Here is a 21426-nt window from a genome sequence, read left to right as displayed (position 1 = left end):
GGTGGTAGGAACAGTGAAACCAGAGAAAAAACAGATGTAGTAAGCAGGAGGGAACTTGTTAAGGTCAAACATGAGTAATGGGTAAGTATAGTAGACACCCCACCTGGAAGATGGATTAACAATATGGGTAATTCCCATTAGAAAGGTTTTAGGTTAACTATTGTTATTTATGGCTACTCTGTCCTTTATTTTGTGATAAACATCTATTTCTTTTTTTTTTTATACTTTGGCCTCCTTGGCTTATTTTGGGTTTGAGGTCAGTTTGCGAGTGTTCCTTGAAGATCACATTGGACAGTTAGGCATACAAATTGTTAATATTTGTTCAAGACTGTTATTTAAATTTCTTTCACATTTCAAATAGAATTCAGTTGGTAATCCAGTTCAAAATAATCAACAAAATCTCAGATTACCTGGTATCCAGCTATCATCCAATTTTTTCAGGATTTCCTGTGTATACCTTTCCTTGTATCGCTCCACATCTACAAGCATACATATAGGGTAAAACAGTGACAGAAGATTATAATTATTGTACATACTACAAAATTATAAAATGTGCAACTGAAAATAATAAACTTTTAATATTTTTAACCATGCACAAGCGCTGGATACACCCTTGCATTACCAGTGTAAAAATGCAGGTATGTGTATTTACATTTCTGATATGAGGTTTAAGACAATACCCCTTTTCAAAAGAATACATTTTTGAAGTTTACCCTTAATTTTATCTGCAACAAATAATTATCAAATATAATCAATAATCCTGCTATATAATATCTAATGCATTTTGCTTAAACCAACCTTGCATGCACTGCAGTGGTCCCACAATACAGCTAACAGAAAACTAAAAGAGGTGGTGTGAACACAATATAATTGAATGCAATGTTAAGGGCCATTGTGCAATGAGGGTAAAAAACTTTAAAATAAATGATCAGGAAGTCAAGAATATTAATTTTTTCACTTTACTAAAGCACATCATTTAAATCACTTTGGTGAGCATAGAAATGCTCCCAATAGGCAGCAGCATTAATAGGTGGCACATGGCAAATATAAACTGGTGTTGCAATACAAAAATGAGAGTGCAGAAGTATAGTAAGCCTGTTCCAAGATAAGGACAAGCAATCAAAAGCTGAGGCAGTTAATTCAGCAGAACGACATCACTTTGGCCTGATGAGTTGAGGAGGCTGATGATGGGTCTTGCTTTGGACAGGGAGAGACTTGCAGACAGAACACTAGCCATATATGAGACAATCCATAATGGGAAAGCTGTGCTTGAGTACTAGTTTTATTTGCCTCTGCGTGAATTTTACATGTATTTACTCCAGTTTCTTTAGTTGAGTAGTTTCCTCTCACATGTTTCGTAAATCTAAACTAGCCCTGTGCATATGAGAATAGTCATGATTGTGTAATGGTAGTCTATCCAGAACTGGTTCCATTCTCACAAAATACATAAAATATTATGATATCTACATCTACTTTCTGTTAATGTATCTGAATTATTCAGAGGTATTAGCTGGAATGGTTTTAATGTATATGATGACAGAAACCCACAGCCTGACTTACAGTAAGAATAAATGCACACAGTGTACTAGAAACTCTGATTTTCAAGAGCTCTTTTAATCACAACAGTATGTTGGCAGGAAATACATCTAGAAATGATGCTTTTTTATATAGACTGCATGCAGTGGTAAAAATCAAAGCAATCTGCCACAAAAGCTACATAACGAATTTAGATACTTAAAATGTTAAGAGACTGGTATTTTTCTAGTTGAAGTTATTTCTTCACAAACATGGTATATGGAGGTATGCATTTACCACTCAAAATTGTGTTCTAAAGTTAAGTCTTTTCTATAAAATGTTTAGAAACATCTTGCCCTCACTGGCGCTTTACAATGGAAGCAAATGGGGTACCACAGAAAAAAAATGATAGTTTAAAAACCTTATATGTTCTTTATCAAGAACAGGGATACCATGGTCCTTAAACCAGGTACTGGTAGCTTTGGCACTTTGTGCAGGTGCCAGGTCCTGTTGGAAAATTAAATCTACATCTCCATAAAGTTTGTCAGCAGCAGGAAGCATGAAGTGCTCTAAAACTTCCTGGTAGACGACTGCGTTGACCTTGGACCTCAGAAAACACAATGAACCAACACCAGCAGATGACATGGCACCCCAAACCATCACTGACTGTGGAAACTTTACACTGGACCTCAAGCAATGTGGATTCTGTGCCTCTCCTCTCTTCCTCCAGACTCTGGGACCTTGATTTCCAAAGGAAATGCAAAATTTACTTTCATTAGAGAACATAACTTTGGACCACTCAACAGCAGTTTTGTCTTTAGCCCTGGCGAGACGCTTCTGACGCTGTCTCTTGTTCAAGAGTGGCTTGACACAAGGAATGCCACAGCTGAAACCCATGTCTTGCATACGTCTGTGCGTGGTGGTTCTTGAAGCACTGACTCCAGCTGCAGTCCACTCTTTGTGGATTCCCCATTGTTTTGAATGGGTTTTGTTTCACAATCCCCTCCAGGGTGCGGTTATCCCTATTGCTTGTACACTTTTTCCTACCACATCTTGTCCTTCCCTTCGCCTCTCTATTAATGTGCTTGGACACAGAGCTCTGTGAACAGCCAGCCTTCTTTAGCAATGACCTTTTGTGTCTTGCCCTCCTTGTGCAAGGTGTCAATGGTCGTCTTTTGGACAACTGTCAAGTCAGCAGTCTTCCCCATGATTGTGTAGCCTACAGAACTAGACTGAGAGACCATTTAATGGCTTTTGTAGGTGTTTTGAGTTAATTAGCTGATTAGAGTGTGGCACCAGGTGTCTTCAATATTGAACCTTTTCACAATATTCTAATTTTCCGAGATACTGAATTTGGGACTTTCATTAGTTGTCAGTTATAATCATCGAAATTAAAAGAAATAAACATTTGAAATACATCAGTCTGTGTGTAATGAAGGAATCTAATATAAAAGTTTCACTTTTTGAATGGAATTACTGAAATAAATCAACTTTGTCATGATATTCTAATTTTATGGCCGGCACCTGTATATTCAGTATATAAACAACAATTCATTCATTCAATTCTTTGTCATGTGTACAAGTACCACATACAATGAAATGCTTGCTTGCATGTGCCCCCGCAGACAGTTTAACATAGACAAAAAAAACAAAAAACACACAACACACAATAAAAAAAAATGAGAATACCAAAGAAACCAAACCAGGTAATAATAAAACATCCTTCCACAATCTGAAGTAGCCCAGTACTTTTCTCTGCTTAACATTCAGTTGAGTATACAGTACATACTTGGTTATGCATGGATAGTAAATTCTTCAGTAATTCCTCTATACATGCGTCTGTGTCCGGTTTTATTCATTTCAATCTGACAGATGATATCTATCACTGTTGTTCACAATTAAATGAACATTGACAACCACTGCTAAGGTTCTGAATATTTTACTATCTGTGAGTGATTACATCATTGGAAATCTTTTTCTATTTTTGCTCTCCAGCTGGCTAGAGGAGGGGACATTCGATCTGAGAAAGTACTGTATTTCTTGCTGATTTTTAGTATTTTTATTGTAATGAAATCTGCAATTCGATAAAATAATTTTAAAAAATGCATATCCTATCAGTAACTTACAGGAATTAGTTTAAACACAACAAATGCATTAACCTTAAAATTAACCTATTTAAACCAAAACCACAAAGTATAAAAAAGTGTAAAAGATGGGTAGGGGCAGATGTTTTATTATTGATGGAGCAGGTGTTTGACAAACTTTTCTAATAGCTTAAATCACATTTATTCCGAACAAAGGGTTACTGCTCTATATATTGCTAATAAAACTTCAAACCATACTGGCTTCAATACTGTATTAGCATTACAGCCACTCTGACATTTGGTGCTTAGTTGTTAACAATTCCAAAGTAAATCATACCCTAAGAAAATGTACAGTATACTCATTGTATACTACTAAATGTTATTAGAATTATATCTAAATACCAACAAAACCAAAATAAATATTCTATTTGGTCAAAATAAAAAATGCAAGTGATTTTCATTATAATGGAAGTAGGTTAAGAAAATGGATGGATGGATGAATAAGTTACGCAAAAACTAAATCAAAAATAAAAGTAAGTAGTCAAATTTTCCTACTTTTTGTTAAACTTTTTTTTTTAAATTAATTATTCAGGTTCAAATCATAGCTAGATAGATGTGATCTTGTGTTTCTGACTACAATGTCAGACCTGCGGTTCCCGAGACACACATACCGAGGTCTGTCTGTAAGATAGTCCACGATCCATGCCACCAGGTATGAATCTACTCCCATTTTGGTCAGCTTGTCCCTAAGGAGAAGAAGTTGGATGGTGTTGAAGGCGCTAGAGAAGTCCAAAAACATAATTCATACAGCACCACTGCCTCTGTCTAAGTGGGAGAGGGATCGGTGTAGCATATAGATGATGGCATCCTCTGCTCCCACCTTCTCCTGGTATGCGAACTGCAGAGGGTCGAGGGCATGGCCACAGGTGGTGAAGCAGCAGCCGCTCCATGTGATATGATCTGGCAACTAGCTTTTCACTATAAATTGTTAAGTCAATTTTCAAACTGAAGATTTGCTGCGGTCAACACAAACCAAATGTCTTTCTGACAAGTTGCAACATTGAAAGACGTCATCGAGTGAGTGTAGTGGATCTGAAGGGTACCTTATGTCTACAATATCGGAGAATGCAAGAGACACTAAACTTTAAGTCAGTCAGTCAATTTACAACCCACTATATCCTAACACAGGGTCATGGGGGTCTGCTGGAGCTCAGCTAGTAGCACTGCAGTCACTACCACTTAAGGAGCTCTGTTACACCATAGCAGCTCATCGGAGGATGGAACAGGCACAGATCCAGAATGAGGATGAGGAAAAGTAAGGTGGCAAAGTATAAAAGGTGCAATGTCCTGAAGAAAAAATGTAATCTTTGAACAAAATTGTTTGACACTGGCCTGTGGCAAGAGTCATCCTTCCTCCTTCACTGTGGCACAGAGTTTTGCAGTTAAGACGCAGGTTTTACAACTAAAACACACTTACAAGGCACTGACAGTCTGGATAAAATGGATAAGAAACTCATTTAGATAATCTCTGTAGATAATGAAACAGAAAACTATTTCTTTTTTAACTGCATTGATGATGATTTTGTATTATGATTTACATAGCCACTTACTGTATACGCACTGAAGTTATCATTTAAAAGTATCCTCAAAGCATCCATGCAATTTTATGCATAGAGGGAAAAAATGCAAAAGCACATACTGTAGATCTGTTAATATTGTGAGTATTGCAGAGAACCATATTAAACCAATTATTTATCAAATGCTACTTCATACTGCATGGATTACACATGATATGATCAGAAGAAAGTGGAAAAAGCAGTAGAGGGTATGGATGAAACTGACCTGAATAAGATATACTAAAAATCCCAGCACATTACAATTTAAGCTGTAATGCAAGATCCTAACTGAAATACAGTCTGAATTCGTCCAGATTACTGATCAGGAGGGGTTTGCTCCCTCTTGTAGATGCTTATTTTAAAAATGATTCCTCTGTTGTGAACATTCTAAACATGAGTTATTATGAATACTGATGTACTCAATCAGGCAACTTTGTATGGGACAGCAAGCTAGATCCTCTGTATTTTAAAATTAATGCCTTTAATGTAAACCTGTGGTACATTCCAGTAGGTCTCACCATTTTACCACCACCTACTAGTCTGTTATTGACAGCATCAGCTCATCATTATCCATGCACAAAGTTCTTAAGCATGTTGAGGGGAGGATGGTTTGTTGCTTGTTTATTATATAAAAGTACAAATTATAATTTCACATGCTTAAAAAAAAGTCTTGCATCAAAACAAAAGGTGTGTACTGTACCGTAATTCAGATATACCTTCAAACACCATTCTGTGGAAAAATAACTAATGCAAAAAATAATTCTCATATTTTTATCTGCACAAGCTAATTATGTTACTATTGGTAGGCTCCAGCTAGCCTGTGACCCCACTCTGAATAAGCAAGTTTAGAAAGTTGAGGTTTGGCTTTAATGTATTACCCCATGTAACAGCTACACCATCCATCCATCCATCCATCCATACATCCATACAACCTTTGAAAAACTATTGGCTTCATTAGGATACAAGTTTCACAGTCATTAGCACTGCTGCTTCAAGGATCCAGTGTTCTGAGACTGAATCGGTTACTTTGAAGTTTACATGTTCTCCCCATGTTTGCATGCATTTCTTCCAATTATTTTGGTCTTCTTCCACTTCCCCGAAAAGTGTGTGTTGGATTAATTTGTGATTTCAAATTGGTCCTATGAAAGTGGGCTTATGGAAGTTTGCATGAGTGGGTTCAGTGATGGACAAGCTCCATTTTATGTGCTAGCTTTCCATAATCCAGAAATGGAGATTGAGTAGGTTTGAGGATGTTGTTACTATGAAATATGAAAGAACTCACTTCATTGACATTTAACATTTCCTGTACTCTTGAATGTGTTTCAAAACTCATAGCTCATAATTTAATATGATGATATTCAGGAGTATTGTTTCATAACCCTGCATTTTAGGCTAAAACTTATTTTAAATTTGTAGTTGGATGATACAGCACTGTGAGCCAGAATGAAGTACCACATTTCTCCAGGTCATTGTTCAAGGTAGAGACAGCCAAGTGGGTTGGGGTGGGGGTCCATTGATAGGCGATCCCTTGTAGTTTTCAGTTTCATAATACAGGGTGGTCCAGATCCAATTATGCAGATCCAGATCATCTGGATAACTTTGATTTATGCAGGGACGATTCCAGTTCAGTGTGAAGACAATTCTCCATGCCGTCAGTTCGCACACTTCTCGATGGTCCAGGATTTTTCGGGTGATTTTCTATGTAATAAACTTAAGTTAAGTTATAGCGTAATGAAAATTGCATAATTAGATCTGGACCACCCTATACAATTTAGCTTTCGCTGTCGAAGTGTTCTTCAAAAACAATGAATCCATCATCTCTATGCAATGCTGCCTTCCAAATGCACTTCAGCATTCCTTCTAACAATGACATCCCAAATCGAAAAACAATTTTTCAGTGGATGGCTAAATTTAGACAGATGGGTGCAACATTAAACATAAAAATCTCCATCCTTGGACTGTACAAACACCTGAAATCATCCAAACTCTAAGACTATCATTTCTGTAATCTCCTAGACTTTCATGATGGTAGTGCAGGAACTTACCGAGAGAGACTGGGAGAGCCATCGAGAGTTGTGTGCAAACATTCTGCAAACCATTCATCGAGATGCCATCATCAAGGCACATTTCCATTTGAATGGTTGCATAATTAAGCAAAACTTTTGCTATTGGGCTGAAACCAACCCTCGTGAACTTCAGAGACAGTGAGTGTGTTACAGTTTGGTGTGCCATTTCCAGATTTTGGCATTGTACGCCCTTATTGTTTTGGGGTGGAAGGAGCAACAGTCACCGTCACTTCAGAACGTTACATTGAAATGCTAGAGAACTTTTTGCAGCCCCAACTGGAAGAAATGGATGTGGTGTATACCTGTTTTTAACAGTATGGAGGAACAGCTCATACGGTGTGGAGATCTGTGAAAGGTGTACACACAAACTGACCTCAAAACCTTGAAGCCTTCAAGGACACTATTCGCCATGAAATCACCACTATTCCCCTTCAAATGGACGAACAAGTCATGCGCGCGTTGAGGAACAAGTCATGCGAGCGTTGAGTAATCATCGTGAAGAGCGTATCGCTAATGATGGCTACCACCTTGAAGACATCATTTTTAAAACACAGTGAAAAAAAATTATTTTGTATACTGTTTCTTGGAGCATTTTTGTAGAATGAACATTTGAAATGTGGTACTACTTTTTGGCTCACCCTGTAGTTATTTTTTCTTAAATCAAGACAAATAAGTTCTTGACTTGTCATTATTTATTCAAAATTCTCATTAGCTCTGAATGGCACACTTCAAAATATATTTATAGAGATGCAAATGTAAAAAATAAATATAAATAATGACCCTGTAGTTGGGATATAGCGGGTTGGATAATGGATGGATGAACATTTATTTTAATAAATGAGCAAAAAATCCTAACATTATGCTTTTGCTTTGTAATTCTAGTGTACGAAGTGCTGCTTGATATGTGAAAAAATAATGGAAACACTAGAAGCCATAGAAGAAAAGAGGATGGTGGCAAAATTGGATGCCATTAATTAAAAATACCCTCCATTCCATTCAGGAGGCGCTCTCTTGGAGCACTTTTAGCCACAGTGTGCTAAAAAGGCCCTCTGTGGGTCTTTTCTGTCCACTGTCATTTCAATGCTTCTTCCTGGGACATTCATTAGGTTTATTTTGAAATACCATTTTGACATATCTGAACAATATACATTTATTCATTTTTTTTATAATTAATTATTTAATTTTATTTACATATTGATGGATTGATTGGCTATTGTGTCCTTGTTTTGATGTGAAAATATCTATATCTATATATCTCTATCTATACACACACACACACACACATACAAAATGGATGACTTGAATGATGTGTGTAATTGAAATCAATCAAAAACAGGTAAAAGCATTTCAGTTTCTTTAGAACATATCCATATTACTTAGTTCTCTACACCAAGGTTTTCTATGGAATACAGAAAGTAAATATAAACATTTTTTAGCTTTACAGGAAATCCACCATATTCTTCTTTAGTCATTGTAAAATGGTTAACAGACAATTTATTTTTAAGAAGCACAAAAATGTGGCTGACATTATGGAATTTGATTTTGATACAATTGATCTCGTATTACAAGATTTGTAACATGTTGTTTTACAACTGATGACACAACTAAAATTAAGCAGGTATAAAAACAGACATAAGGAAATGAAAATATTTACCTGTTTTATGGTCAGGTAACAATATATAGTAAGGGAGTGCTTTCATACTTCCTCGGATCTCTTGCTTTAATGCCAACATGTAATCCTCACCTTCTCCAGTTTTTAACGGCACAGGTTTGGAGTCAACTATCTAAAATCAAATTTTGAAAAAAATATTGTTAGCATGTACCTAATAAGCAGTGGCTTCCATAACTATAGTGATAGCGAGATCAAAACTCTTTTTTTACTGTAATCACAAGCAATTGGGATTTCAGATAAAAACATAATACAGTATGAGACACACAAAATTTTTTATTTTATCTCCATGTATATTGTACAATTTATGCTGTAAAATTTTAGAATACCACCACTTATCATATAAGCACAAGTATTGGGACAAATGAACTTAGTAAATAAAGCAATCCCTGCATCAAGCATTGGCAGGCAGTGCAAGAAGACTAGACAAAGTAACTGGTAAGACAAAACTAAATGGTATGGCAGCAGGGAAAAATCACCTAGAGTCCACCACTGGCTAGGTTTATTATAGTTAGCAACATGCCATCACTCTAACTGCCCATCTAGTTCGTCTCTATTGTAAGGCCAGCCCTGCTAGTGAATAATGAAATGTCAGTCATTGATTTTTCTTCAACCGCTTTGTCCTGAGCAGGCTTGGGGGTCTGAGGCTGGTCGGGCTGGAGTCTATCCCAGCTACCATAGAGTGGAAGGCAGGAACAAACTCTGGACATGGCTCATGTCATCACAGGGTGAACACACATACACACACTAAGAGCACCTGGAGAAAACCTATGCAGGGGAGAGCATAATTATGATATTATAGCAATAACGAAAACCTCACTAAATAACAAAGATGGGGATGAGTATAACAGAGGGATACACATTTTTAGGAAGGATAGATAGAAGTGAAAAGGAGGTGGAGTTGCTGTTTATGTCAAACAGAATTAAAATGCAAATATTCTTCAGTTGGATGACGAACCGCATTTTAGTAAGGACATGTGGCTTCGCATGGAAAGCACTGGAGAAAGAGGAGTGTGTTATAGACCACCCAACGCAGACAGTAATTTCAACAAATATCTTATTAGTAATATTAAAAAGGCAAGTTTACAAGGGGATATTATAGTGACGGAGGACTTTAATTATCCAAACATTAACTGGGATGACCTTGCAAATGGAGTTTTTAGAAGTAATCAGTGACTGTTTTCTAACACAATATGTTAAAGCACCAAGACAGGGTGAAGCTTGCCTGGATTTAGTATTTTGTAACAATCAAGACAGAATTGAGGACGTAGAGGTGATTGAACCACTATGGTCAAGTAACCATAATATAATACAGTTTTCACTGTTTATAAATGTGGATGCAAAGACTAAAATTGCCAAGTTTAACTTTGGTGGGGCAAAGTTTGAGCAGATGCAGCAAAGTCAGGATAGACTGGGAAAGGCATTTAAGTGTGGAGACCGTCGAGGAGCAGTGGAACAGATTTTAAAATGTTTCACATGTAATGCAGGACAGGTACATACTAAATTTGGAATAAACAGGAAATTTAAAAAAAACTCCACGGTGGGTTATAAAGAGTTAAAAAAGAAGCTGCAAAGAGAAAAAAAAAACAGCTTTAAAAAAGCATACAAGACTAAACTCCAAAGTGAATTGTAGGGTATCAAGGAGGAGGTTAAGTGCATCAGAAATAGTAAAGGGGAATTAAAAGATAGTCCGTGAAATAGCAAACACTCTAAACTTACATTTTTCTGAGATCTTCACAAGTGATAAAGTGGATAACCTCCCAGCAGTAAATGAGACTACTAAGGAGATACTGAAGGATTTTGAAATTGTAGAGGGAGAAGTACTGCTCAGATTAAATAGGCTGAAATCAACCAAATCACCAGGACCAGATAATATTTACCCTCAAGTTTTCAAGTTAGCGAGTATGTATATAAATCCATAACACCTAGTTTTAGGAAGTCACTGCACAATGGGGAGATTCCGAAGGACTGGAAAATGAATAAGAAGGAGTTCAGGATGATGTTTTTCAATGGGTGCAGAATTGGCTCAGATTGTTCAGACATGAGGAGTACATGCAAACCCCATGCAGGGAGGACAGGGGACGCAAACCCTGGTGTCCTTCCTGTAAGGCATACCACCCATATAATCTGGAGTGATACAAACGTAAGCAGTACACAGAGAGGTTAAAAAAAGTTTAGGTTACCAAAAACTAAAATTAAGAGTTAAAGTATTTTTCAGGGGACAAGTAATGGGTTAACAATTTGCAACTTTTCTGCAGCAATGGAAGTTAATTAAGCCATTAATGTTGATATAAAAAAAATCCAACGTGTTCCAGTGTTTGTGGTTTACTTACAAACCCACAGTATAAAAGTAGTACCATACCACCACTTTGATCGCCTTATCACTAGCATCGAAGAATATGAGCTACAGTTCACATACAGCATCTGTAAGTACTGTAAAAGGCAGACACTCAAGGCGAATGATAATGAGGTAAAACGTTGAAAGTAAAAGTAAAGATACTTTACCTAAGGGTTTTAGTTATGTCAAGGGAGCAGGGCAATGATTAAAGTCATAACCATAGTAAATAAGAGACTAGAAGAAGATTTTGCAAGTTGCGGCTTCAGAAAGAGCTCAGGAAAACAAAAAGCACATACTGTATACTTGGAAAACTGTGATCATGCTTTGTGTTACTGAGGTTGTAAACTATCTGAAGAATAAAAAAAATGAAAGAACTGCAAAGAATACCAATCTTCAATGACATTGTGAAATGGTAAATCTCATCCACATTGAAGGATATCTTATTTCATCCACTGTTCAACTACTTCATGAGAATAACTTTGCTTTCCAACTGGACGAGTCTAAAATGTGTTATCAACTCATATACATGAAATATGATTGAAAAAGTTGAGGAAGCTATTTTTTTTTTCTCATTTTCTCTTTCAAAATTAAAGAGGCAAAACAATGTAGGGTGTAAATACAAACAATACTGCAAGACACAATCAAGATGAAGCCTTTAAAAGAAAAATCAGAGCTTTAGAAACTACAGACATGTTTGAACAAACAGATTATTCTAGAGAGACAAATGTGGTTTAGTGTCAAACACCAACTGATAGAGCATATGTCTAGGATTTTGGAAAAATGTAACTCTTGTTTCCAGGTGCTCACAGAAAAAAACAAAGCAGAATACCTGTGTATTGCAAGTCCATTCTTTGAGAACCTTTAGGAAAACCTTACTGTTACTTTCTCATTCAAATCCTAAGAAATAACTGACTTGTCATCTGATGACTACCCTAACTAAGTCTTAGCATGGCACAGAGTATCACATGTGTCAAGATGTTGCACATAAAGTGTTAATGTAGCGCACCGCCTAACTATACGAGTCAGGATTTTCTGCAAACAGCCCTCAAAATTTAAAGGACCAGGCTGAACCCTGAAGATGACATGTGTTTATCTAGGATCTTCATGAGCACTAACCACATCATTTGCAGGCTACAACAGTTATTACCTCATTAAGATTTTAACCTGCAGTGGCTTTAAATCAATGCATTCGTTTTTGAATAACAAACTTGTTTTCTATTTCAAATTGTTGTAGTACCTGGATGTAAAACAAAGATCTACTATATTTATTACATTTCTTAAATAAATAAGATCACCTTTTATATCCTTCTTATTGGGTGGATGCAAATGTGTCTTTTTCAAATGATCCCTGAAACATTGCATATGCTGCAGAAGGGCCTTGGGTTTAGAAAGAGAGACAGTGTATGGAAATGAGCTAGTACAGCTATGGAACTAAGAATTATATATAGATGAAACAAGATAAATGTCTACCACAATGGATTACAATATGAATGTGTGTACAAAGAAACTGCACAACACACAATGTTATCACTAAAACATTGAGCATGCATGGCCATTTCTTCATCCAACTCACTTTTTCTTAGCTTCCAAATTAATTAGGCAGAGCTTCATCATGCAACAAGATAACGATTCAAAAGATTTTATTGCGGTATAAAGGGAGAAAGTGTCAGATAATCCACAACTAATCAAAACTGAATATAAATTTCCAAAAAACAAGTCTTAAGTCAAGAAATACTCCAAACAAACAGCAACTAGAAATACCTTGTAAAAAAAAAGTTTGGTAAAACATCTTAATGGAAAAAAAACAGGAGCTAAATTACAGTATTTCAAAGAGCTGAAGTCTTAAAACATGCTAAAAAGTTCCAACCAAATACTAGATTTTATACTATTTTATGCTAATATGCCAAAATTAGCATGTCCTATAATGTTAGGCAAGAACATGAAATGTAGCATTATTCTGAAACATTTAACAGTACAAACACAGATATATCCAGAAATAAAGATCTTATTCAGTTTTTCAGTTCGAATGAAAACAGTTTGTGTACACAACACTCACTCACTTTGACTTCACAATCGCAACACTTATGAGGGAACAGTATTGACAACATCAACAATTTAAAAAAAAAAATCAAAAACAGTGCTGAGAAGGTCTAAATTTATTCTGAAAGAGATAAAATAAAACTGAATACACTGACCTTTAATAAAACACGTGCAAAATTAAACCAGAATATTAACAGATCATGTTGAAGTAGCATTACAGAATTCTCTTAGCACAGACTCAAACTAATACACTCACCCAGGCTACTAAATCTTTTAATTATCACCATTACAGAAATGTTACCAGTCACTGAAAGAAAGAACTACTTGAAATGTAATTGCCTTATTTCTTACTACAGTTGCTCTGATTAATTCTAATTTCATACTAACCTTTGAATCCCCTAATCTCCAAACACCGCCATACAACATAAATAATATTGACTTTTGCTTATAAAGTGCAAGGTTATACAATAAGTGCAGTTCTATACATTGTCACGTTATTTTATGTACCAATTATGTTTTGTGCACTATATTAATATACTGTGGTTGTAAATAACATAGTGATCATATAGTAAATGGGCAGCATGATAGTACAGTTGTCAGCACTGCTGCCTCATGGATCCAGCGTCAAGGACTTTAATCCAGAAGCGAATCACTGTCTGTTTAGAGTTTTCACATTTTCTCCATGTCTGCATGAATTTTCCTCTGGCAGTCTCTGTTATACTACATGTTTCTTTATGTCGCTATATCTGGACAATACTGTTATGAGTTTTATTCACATGTGCATGTTAACTGTGGCACACAGGGGCTCAGCAGTTAGAATTGCTAGCCAAGCATTGGAGTAGATAGCCAGAGACAACTGGAGGCGTGTATAGTCAGCTTAAACACAGGTTAGGGTATTTCTGTCCTCTATCAGCACAAATCTTCTTTCCTTATTGGGAGAATGAGAATCGGCATGTAAGCACTATGATATTTCTGTATTTTGTGGGGGAGGAATTCAGCCCTGGTTTGGGGACGGAGACGACCAGCAAGTGAAGCAAGAACCATATAAAAGGTCTGGACAGTGGCCAGACCCTTCGAGGCTGCGTCGACACAAAGTTGTTGAAAAACCTCCCAGCGTGGGGACAGAGAAAATGGCTGACTGTGTTGATCCAGATTTCCCACCTGGATAAAAGTCTGTCCATATGCCTCCCCGTCTGTAACCGCGTAAAACGTCAGTAAATGTAAGCTAAAAGATATTTTGTCTCATGTGATTCTTGTACCGCCGTAATCACTATGGGAGGGATATCGCCTTTTTTGGTATATCATGATGTTGTTTAATTATTTAATATGCCACAATTTTAAAAGAACACATTTCCAAGAGAGCTAATGCCTCTGCAGGAAACAGTCTCTTTCACTCCACATTGAAAAATATTTGCATGCTAGTTTGATTGATAATTCCAAATGTATACTTGTTCAAGTGTGACTACCCCTTTTTTGAACCAAATGCCAACTGGCCATCTTCAAACCTGTATTACATTAAGTTGATATGAGAATTTTATGTTAAAATGTCATGAACTGTGTATTATACTCAATTGTATTTTACTATTATATCTTCGTCTTCTTTTCTACTTCTTATGTAGCAAACTCCTAGCAAAAATGTTGCCTTGCAATAAATGTTACATTTGGTTAAACTCAACTCAGTTAAGTCTCACTGTGAAAACAATTGTTCATGGAAGAAATAACTGCACCCTGATCTGCAATGGGACCATAAATCTAAATTTCTAGAATACTATCTTAAATAGCACTACCTATATATACAGTATATATATTAATTTTCATTACTACAATTGCAAGAATTTAGACAGATGAGCTAGTCTTACAAACATATAGAATGTATTTAACGAATATTGGGCTGTATACTTACAGGGTATAAAGGCTTTGGTTGGAATGCTGATTCCGGCAAGCTTTCACCTTTGGCAAGTCCCAAGGCCTCGATATTAAATGTAAAAGCTGCACGCCCTCTACCTCTTCCTGCCATTGCCGACCTGCAAAATTCCTGTAATTATGCAACATTTCAGCTACACACAGATAAATAATAATGTATTATTAATTAATTCTGCCATAAGACACAACTACAAATAAGGCACTACTTGAGCCAACTTTGTGTTCTGAAATTCTTTATAATTTTACTTAGTAAACTTCAGTTCAGATTTTACACAGAATGCACATTGAATTACAGAATAATCTATGTATTGAACAAGAGATCAAATTTTACCCTTAGCTATACAGTACATCTCCTATCACAAGAATGCTGAACAACGACGTTAGGAATAAATGACCACCAGAATGTGAATATACGGCTGCTGATTTGTCATAACCTGATCTCTACTTTATTTAGAGGTGCGTCAAATCTGAATTGTAAAAGGCAAATTATAAGCGACGTAACAGTCTGTTTATGTACACCTGGAAACGAATCTGAAGTCAGCTCTGTAAAAGTATAATTTTCAATCATGCAGTTTCCTGGCATGCAGTTATTTAAAGGGGGTGATTAATTAAAAATGTTTGGATGTATTTTAACAGTATATCAGTTCTCCAAGCTTCTTGAATACTTTAAAATGCATCAATGGTTTTATACAGAACTAATAAATCGAATATATATTTTATCCAATGTAACAATGTTGCATAAAATAAAGCAGTGTAGCAATACGGAATAGCTTCCAAATTCATAGTGCTAAACTCGCATGCTACTGCAAAACTAATGGCTTACAGTACTTATTGGTTACTGTGATTTGGCTAAATAACAAAAAAAATATATATATATACCAGCGGAATGTAATTTGTGACAAAAGTAAATTCGCTTAGTTAAAATGAGTATGATTGTATTCAGTAACGAATATCACACTATGACAGAAGTTTACGACTCAGCACATTTGCAACTACCGATAGGGTGTTCCTCCCACTGCGTTTAAGGGAGGACAAGCATGGGATTATTACACCCACCCACGCTACACCATCGTGCTCCTGCTATGAAGGCAACACAAGGTTTTTCATAGTTGGTTGCTTTCCATCTGCTCTTCTACCAAACTCCTTTATTCCAAACGAAGCAGCACCCGCAGTACACTAGCTTTACAAATAACCCCTTACCAGATTACACCAATGCGCTTGCGCACAAAAACACTACCTTTCCTCTCCCCCACGTAGAAATAATGCAGCAAGGAATAAACACATTAGCGCCCTAGAAGGGCGTCCCTTTAAACTTTTTTTTAACGATTGACAAATCTCTCTCGAAGCTCATTGGTTTTCTAGAAGATGACTAATTAAAGTCCCGCCTACATTCATGAGACGCTATTCATTGGACTAGAAAAGAGTGACGCTTTCAAATTGGAATGTTCGACCCCGTGACCCTGTGTTGAGCATAGACATAGCATTACTAGACGCCGTATGACCAGAAGCATCGTACGTCAACGTCGCCGCCATATTGCGAGTGGCACTGCTGTGGAGTGAAGTAGTGGATAAAGATGCCTCACGCATGTGCTGCTTGAGATTGTACAAACTGCTGTACGCTCCAAACCAGATCATTGGGGATTACATTTCATAGGTAAGGCTGAACAATTGTTTTGGTTATATTTGACCATTAGAAAATCCCATTTTATAATCTTAACTTTAGCTACGCCAGGCATAACTAGCAAAATTATGCATTCATGTGCTGTGTTACCATGGTAATTGCATTGTCTTTATAATATCCCCAGACTGACAGCTGTGATTGATTGACTTTGTGGGAACAGACAGACAAGCATGTAAATCGATCACTTTGTACAATTTATTAAGCCAAACTGTTACTAGCAGTGCAGTTTTTTTGTTTCTTTCTCAAGAAATTCAACTGAAAAAGAGTAAAGATCTGTAAAAGTGGTGCATGTATGTTTTAGGGGGCTGGAATAACAACCCTTCATCTGGTCAGTTCCAGGCCATTTTGCATCGTCTCAGGTTCGGTGTGGTGTCTCTCCAAGCACATCTGGAAACGTGGCAGCACAGGATGAGACTGTCTCCCTGTCTGCTGTTGAGATGTCCTCTACACCAGCAGCAAAAGAAAGAACAGCTTCCATCCTCTTTTGTAAATATTCCTGCAATTGTGTGTGACCATAGGTATTTACCATCTCACTTTGGTGGCCTCGTGGAAAATGTCCTTGTTTACATCTCAGGGTTTGTCGTTCAACAGATTTTGAGAAAGCTGTCCTGTGATGTGTGCCGTGCTAGTTTGGTAACAGATGCTGCACCGGCATCATATGATCAAAGCTACCACTTGCTCACATTAAAAAAGGAGGTTTGATGATTCCTTCTGAGGGTACAGTCAAGGTGGTCAAAGTGTGTTATCCGACAGTCGACATTAGGGCAAGCTGTCAGTGTAACTTTGATCAATCAGTTTGTTTGGGCTGAGATTGGTTCAGATAATGTATTTTTTTCTCAAGGAGCACATTGAGGAAACACAGTTTGAAATTGACAACCATCATTTTATACTCATGTCTTTAGTTGTGTCTGTCTTCTACAACCTAAGGCTGCACCATATTGCCAGACTGAATACTCTCAGATTACTGACAGGCAACACACAGAAAAAGCTATGGAAGACAGTTCTGTTTCAAGGATTTTAGGTCCAATCCTGTATATAATTAAGTAACCACATTGTGTGTGTGTGCATGTGTGTGTGAGAGAGAGACAGATTGAGAGAGGAATGAGTGAAATGTTTTCAGAAATTATTATCAATTTGTTTATTTTTGCCATTGAGTGTATCATTTCACTGTTAAAAGAAAGACCAGACTGCCAGTTGCATTCTTACTATTTTGACTTTCAGGCATTGGTCAAGTGTTTGTCTCAATAATAATAATAATTATTATTATTAATAATAATAATAATAATAATAATAATATTTTATTTAATAGGCACCTTTCTTAGCACTCAAGGTCACCTTACAATTAAATTAAACAAAATTAGTAAAATTAAAACAAGAGAATGATAAATCAAAAAGAAATAATTAGTATACAAACAAAGATAACTGGCAGTAACAATGCAAAATTCACAATTGGTATGCCAGTTTGAAAAGATAAGTTTTGAGGGCAGTTTTAAAAAGTGTTATTGAATCGAGCTAACGTATATGAGAGGGAAGAGAATTCCCAACTTGAGGAGCACTATGAGAGACGCTCGAGCTCCCATAGCACAGAGTTTGATGTGTGGTACAGACAGTAGAGCTGCAGATGAGGATCTGAGTGAGAAAAAGGAGTGCAAGTCTGTAGGAGATCAGTGAGGTTGTGGAGAGCTTTAAATGTTAAGAGCAGTATTTTGTATTGTATTCAGTAGTGAACAGGGAGTCAGTGAAGTTGAGAGAGAATACGTGTAATATGTTCAGTGGATTTAAAACAGCAGGTTATTATCCTGGCAGCAGAATTTTGAAGAAATTTTAAGCGATGGATATGTTTTTGTGGGATGCCAGATAGAATAGCATTACAGTAATCTATACGTGAGGTGACTAGGGCATTAACCAATACTTCAGTACTGTGTTTGGTAAGAACAAGACAAAGTCTAGAAATGTTTCAGAGATGGAAGAAGGCAGTCCGAGAAATGTTACTTATATGGGAGGAATTATTTAATATTAATAATAATTATTATTATTTAATAATTGCCATTATTAGTGTATAAATGGATATAAATAATTGCATGTAAACGATTCGCCAAAATCCGTTGTATGTAAACGATACTGTTTTAAACGTTATTGTTTTTCGTCAGAAAACCCGGTTTCCACGTCTACCTGTTATTAGTTTAAATGTCACTGTTGCCACTCGCAATGGGGCGGACGCGCTGACGTGTCGTGTCGACAGGGCAACACAGTGAATGCAGCGTCTATCTATATACTGTACTGTATGTCTATGGTGTTAGGATATAGTGGGTTGGAAAATGACTGACTGACTGACTAACCTTAGGGGGCGGTACTAGGAGGGCGGGCCCCAGATAAGCCGTACCCTTGTATACGCGGGAGCTATGCTTGCAAGGCGGTGTTATGGAAATCTGTCACAACCGTTAGCGTTCCTAGAGTTCTGTTCTCTCAGTAAGCCAAGGAAACACATGCATAAACAAATGCAGTATACTGTATTATGTTTGCTTAATTGCTTAGAGTAAATGTAATTCCTTATTATATTCGCGATTACGGTATTCATGTATTTTGTATTTATGCCTACAATACTATATATTGATAAACGACGCTTTAAAAATGTAGAGCACATCATTACATCAGTGCTGAATGTAAGACAACGTTAAACAAACTTTATAACCGGAATTCGTCAGTTTAGATGTCGAATAGAACGAGAAGGTGCAGACAATTCAGAACATGCTTTTTTCTTGGGAAGTTGCAGTGGCCACAGATTTTCGTGACAATTTAAGTAATTGTGAAGAAACTGTTTGTCCGATTATGTTTCATGTTTAAAAACAAACAAAAAAACATGCTGTGTTATTTTTTCTGCCTTCGCTATCGTCGCTGCAGTCGACGTAAAAATCAAGTGAAGCAAAATGTGATATACACGGCTAACGGAGTTCTGCCATTTTTGCTGCCTTTTCGCATTCTGCAGTTGTAGACGTCAAAAGCAAGGGAAGCAAAATATACTGTAGCAGAAGTAAATGACATGTTATGCAGCCTACAAGGTTTTGCTGCTTTTCACAATCAGAAACACGGTGCTAGAATGCAAAATGGCAAAACAATGGTTAGAAATTTATGGTATTGTTGGTAATTGGACACTTCTACTTTTGAAAGATTGTGAACAGTGACAAATGTGTGTCAGATTTGCTTGTCACATTTTTATATTCAAGGTTTAAAGTCTAGCATATGTAGTGTTTTCATTGACTACTTGTTTTTTGTGGTGCTGCTGGATGAAGATGTAGATTATGATATATTTCATATTTCCACATTACATTTTCCTGCAGTGGCTTTCATGTGAAATAACTGTAGTGTATACAAATGACTGAAACTCACATTCATATAAAATATTTATTAGGTATTTTCTAGTTTTGTTTTAAAAAAACAGGGTGGGAAATTTATATACACACATCTTCTATCTTGGTTTAACAGATTTAATATGTCTTTGGAAGTCTGATCAGCAAGTGTGTGAACTTGTAAGCATGTTTAAACTAAAGTTCAGGTTTAATGGGCAAAAATCAATTTAATATTTTACATGGTATTGCCACAAAAATGTTTTTTAACTCATGTCTTCATGGAGAATAGAGAAAACATTATTTCTGATATTAGGAGCATCTATTGAAACTTAACACTGGCTGAAGAAAACAATATCGCAATGGTCCATGAAAATAATCTCACGTTACTCATGTCACATAATTCTTGTGTCAGATCATCCAGTTATATGCTCAAAAAAGGCAAAATATATTCATTTATATTGTTAAATAATATTTCCAGAAAATCCGAGCAGTGCATGAATAGTAAATGCATTCACACTGGAAAGAGCTTTTGAAATGAAGTCAGGACCATTAATGAGGGAGAGAGGCAGGTCTAAATGGGAGGTCAAATGCTCAGTCCCATGTGAACATGTTAACTCTGCATACACTGGTTTGGTTTTCCAAAAGTGTTTATTTAACAGTATTTTTTATCCAAACTTTTTTTGCCCATTGTGAGCATACAACTGTATAGGCTGACATGTGAATTATCTATCCATCCATTATCCAACCCGCCATATCCTAACTACAGGGTTATGGGTTACTTCTGGAGCCAATCCCAGCCAATACAGGGCGCAAGGCAGGAAACAAACCCCGGGCAGGGTGCCAGCCCACCGCAGGGCGCGTACACACAGACACACACACGGTATGCTGCTGCTGGAGTATGTGAATTTCCCCTTGGGATTAAAAAAGTATCCATCTATCTATCTATCTAACACAAAATATTTTATTTCTGTTCTCGGTTGAAAACATGAGATTAAGGGAATACTATACCAAAAATTATATTTTTTATATGTTACTTACCCCATGTGTTTTGTTTTAATGACTGATAAAAATTCTGAAAGTCATGGAAAATGGAAACAAATAATTTATGATAAAATAGTGGTCTATTGAGATCAATGCTGGTAAGCAA

At 36.5% G+C, this 21426-nt stretch overlaps 1 protein-coding gene across 7 annotated transcripts in view; it reads right to left on the bottom strand.

Moving 5' to 3' along the window:
* polr3g (polymerase (RNA) III (DNA directed) polypeptide G) overlaps window positions 1–16574 on the bottom strand; it is a 36094-nt gene extending 19520 nt beyond the window's left edge. The window contains exons 1-5 of one of the 7 annotated variants that reach the window (XM_039759329.1): window positions 16489–16574; window positions 15232–15352; window positions 8936–9065; window positions 5916–5945; window positions 411–479 (exon numbers count right to left, since the gene is read on the bottom strand). In XM_039759329.1, coding sequence (XP_039615263.1) covers window positions 411–479; window positions 5916–5945; window positions 8936–9065; window positions 15232–15352; window positions 16489–16535 — 397 coding nt within the window. In that variant the 5' untranslated portion in view covers window positions 16536–16574. The other 6 variants (XM_039759333.1, XM_039759332.1, XM_039759335.1 and 3 more) reach the window with 6 other exon arrangements.
* Between the last annotated feature and the right edge of the window lie 4852 nt (window positions 16575–21426).

Source organism: Polypterus senegalus, chromosome 7 (assembly GCF_016835505.1).
Source record: "Polypterus senegalus isolate Bchr_013 chromosome 7, ASM1683550v1, whole genome shotgun sequence".
NCBI lineage: Eukaryota > Metazoa > Chordata > Cladistia > Polypteriformes > Polypteridae > Polypterus > Polypterus senegalus.
Note: the sequence above shows the minus strand (reverse complement) of the source record. Positions and strands in the feature narration are given on the sequence as shown.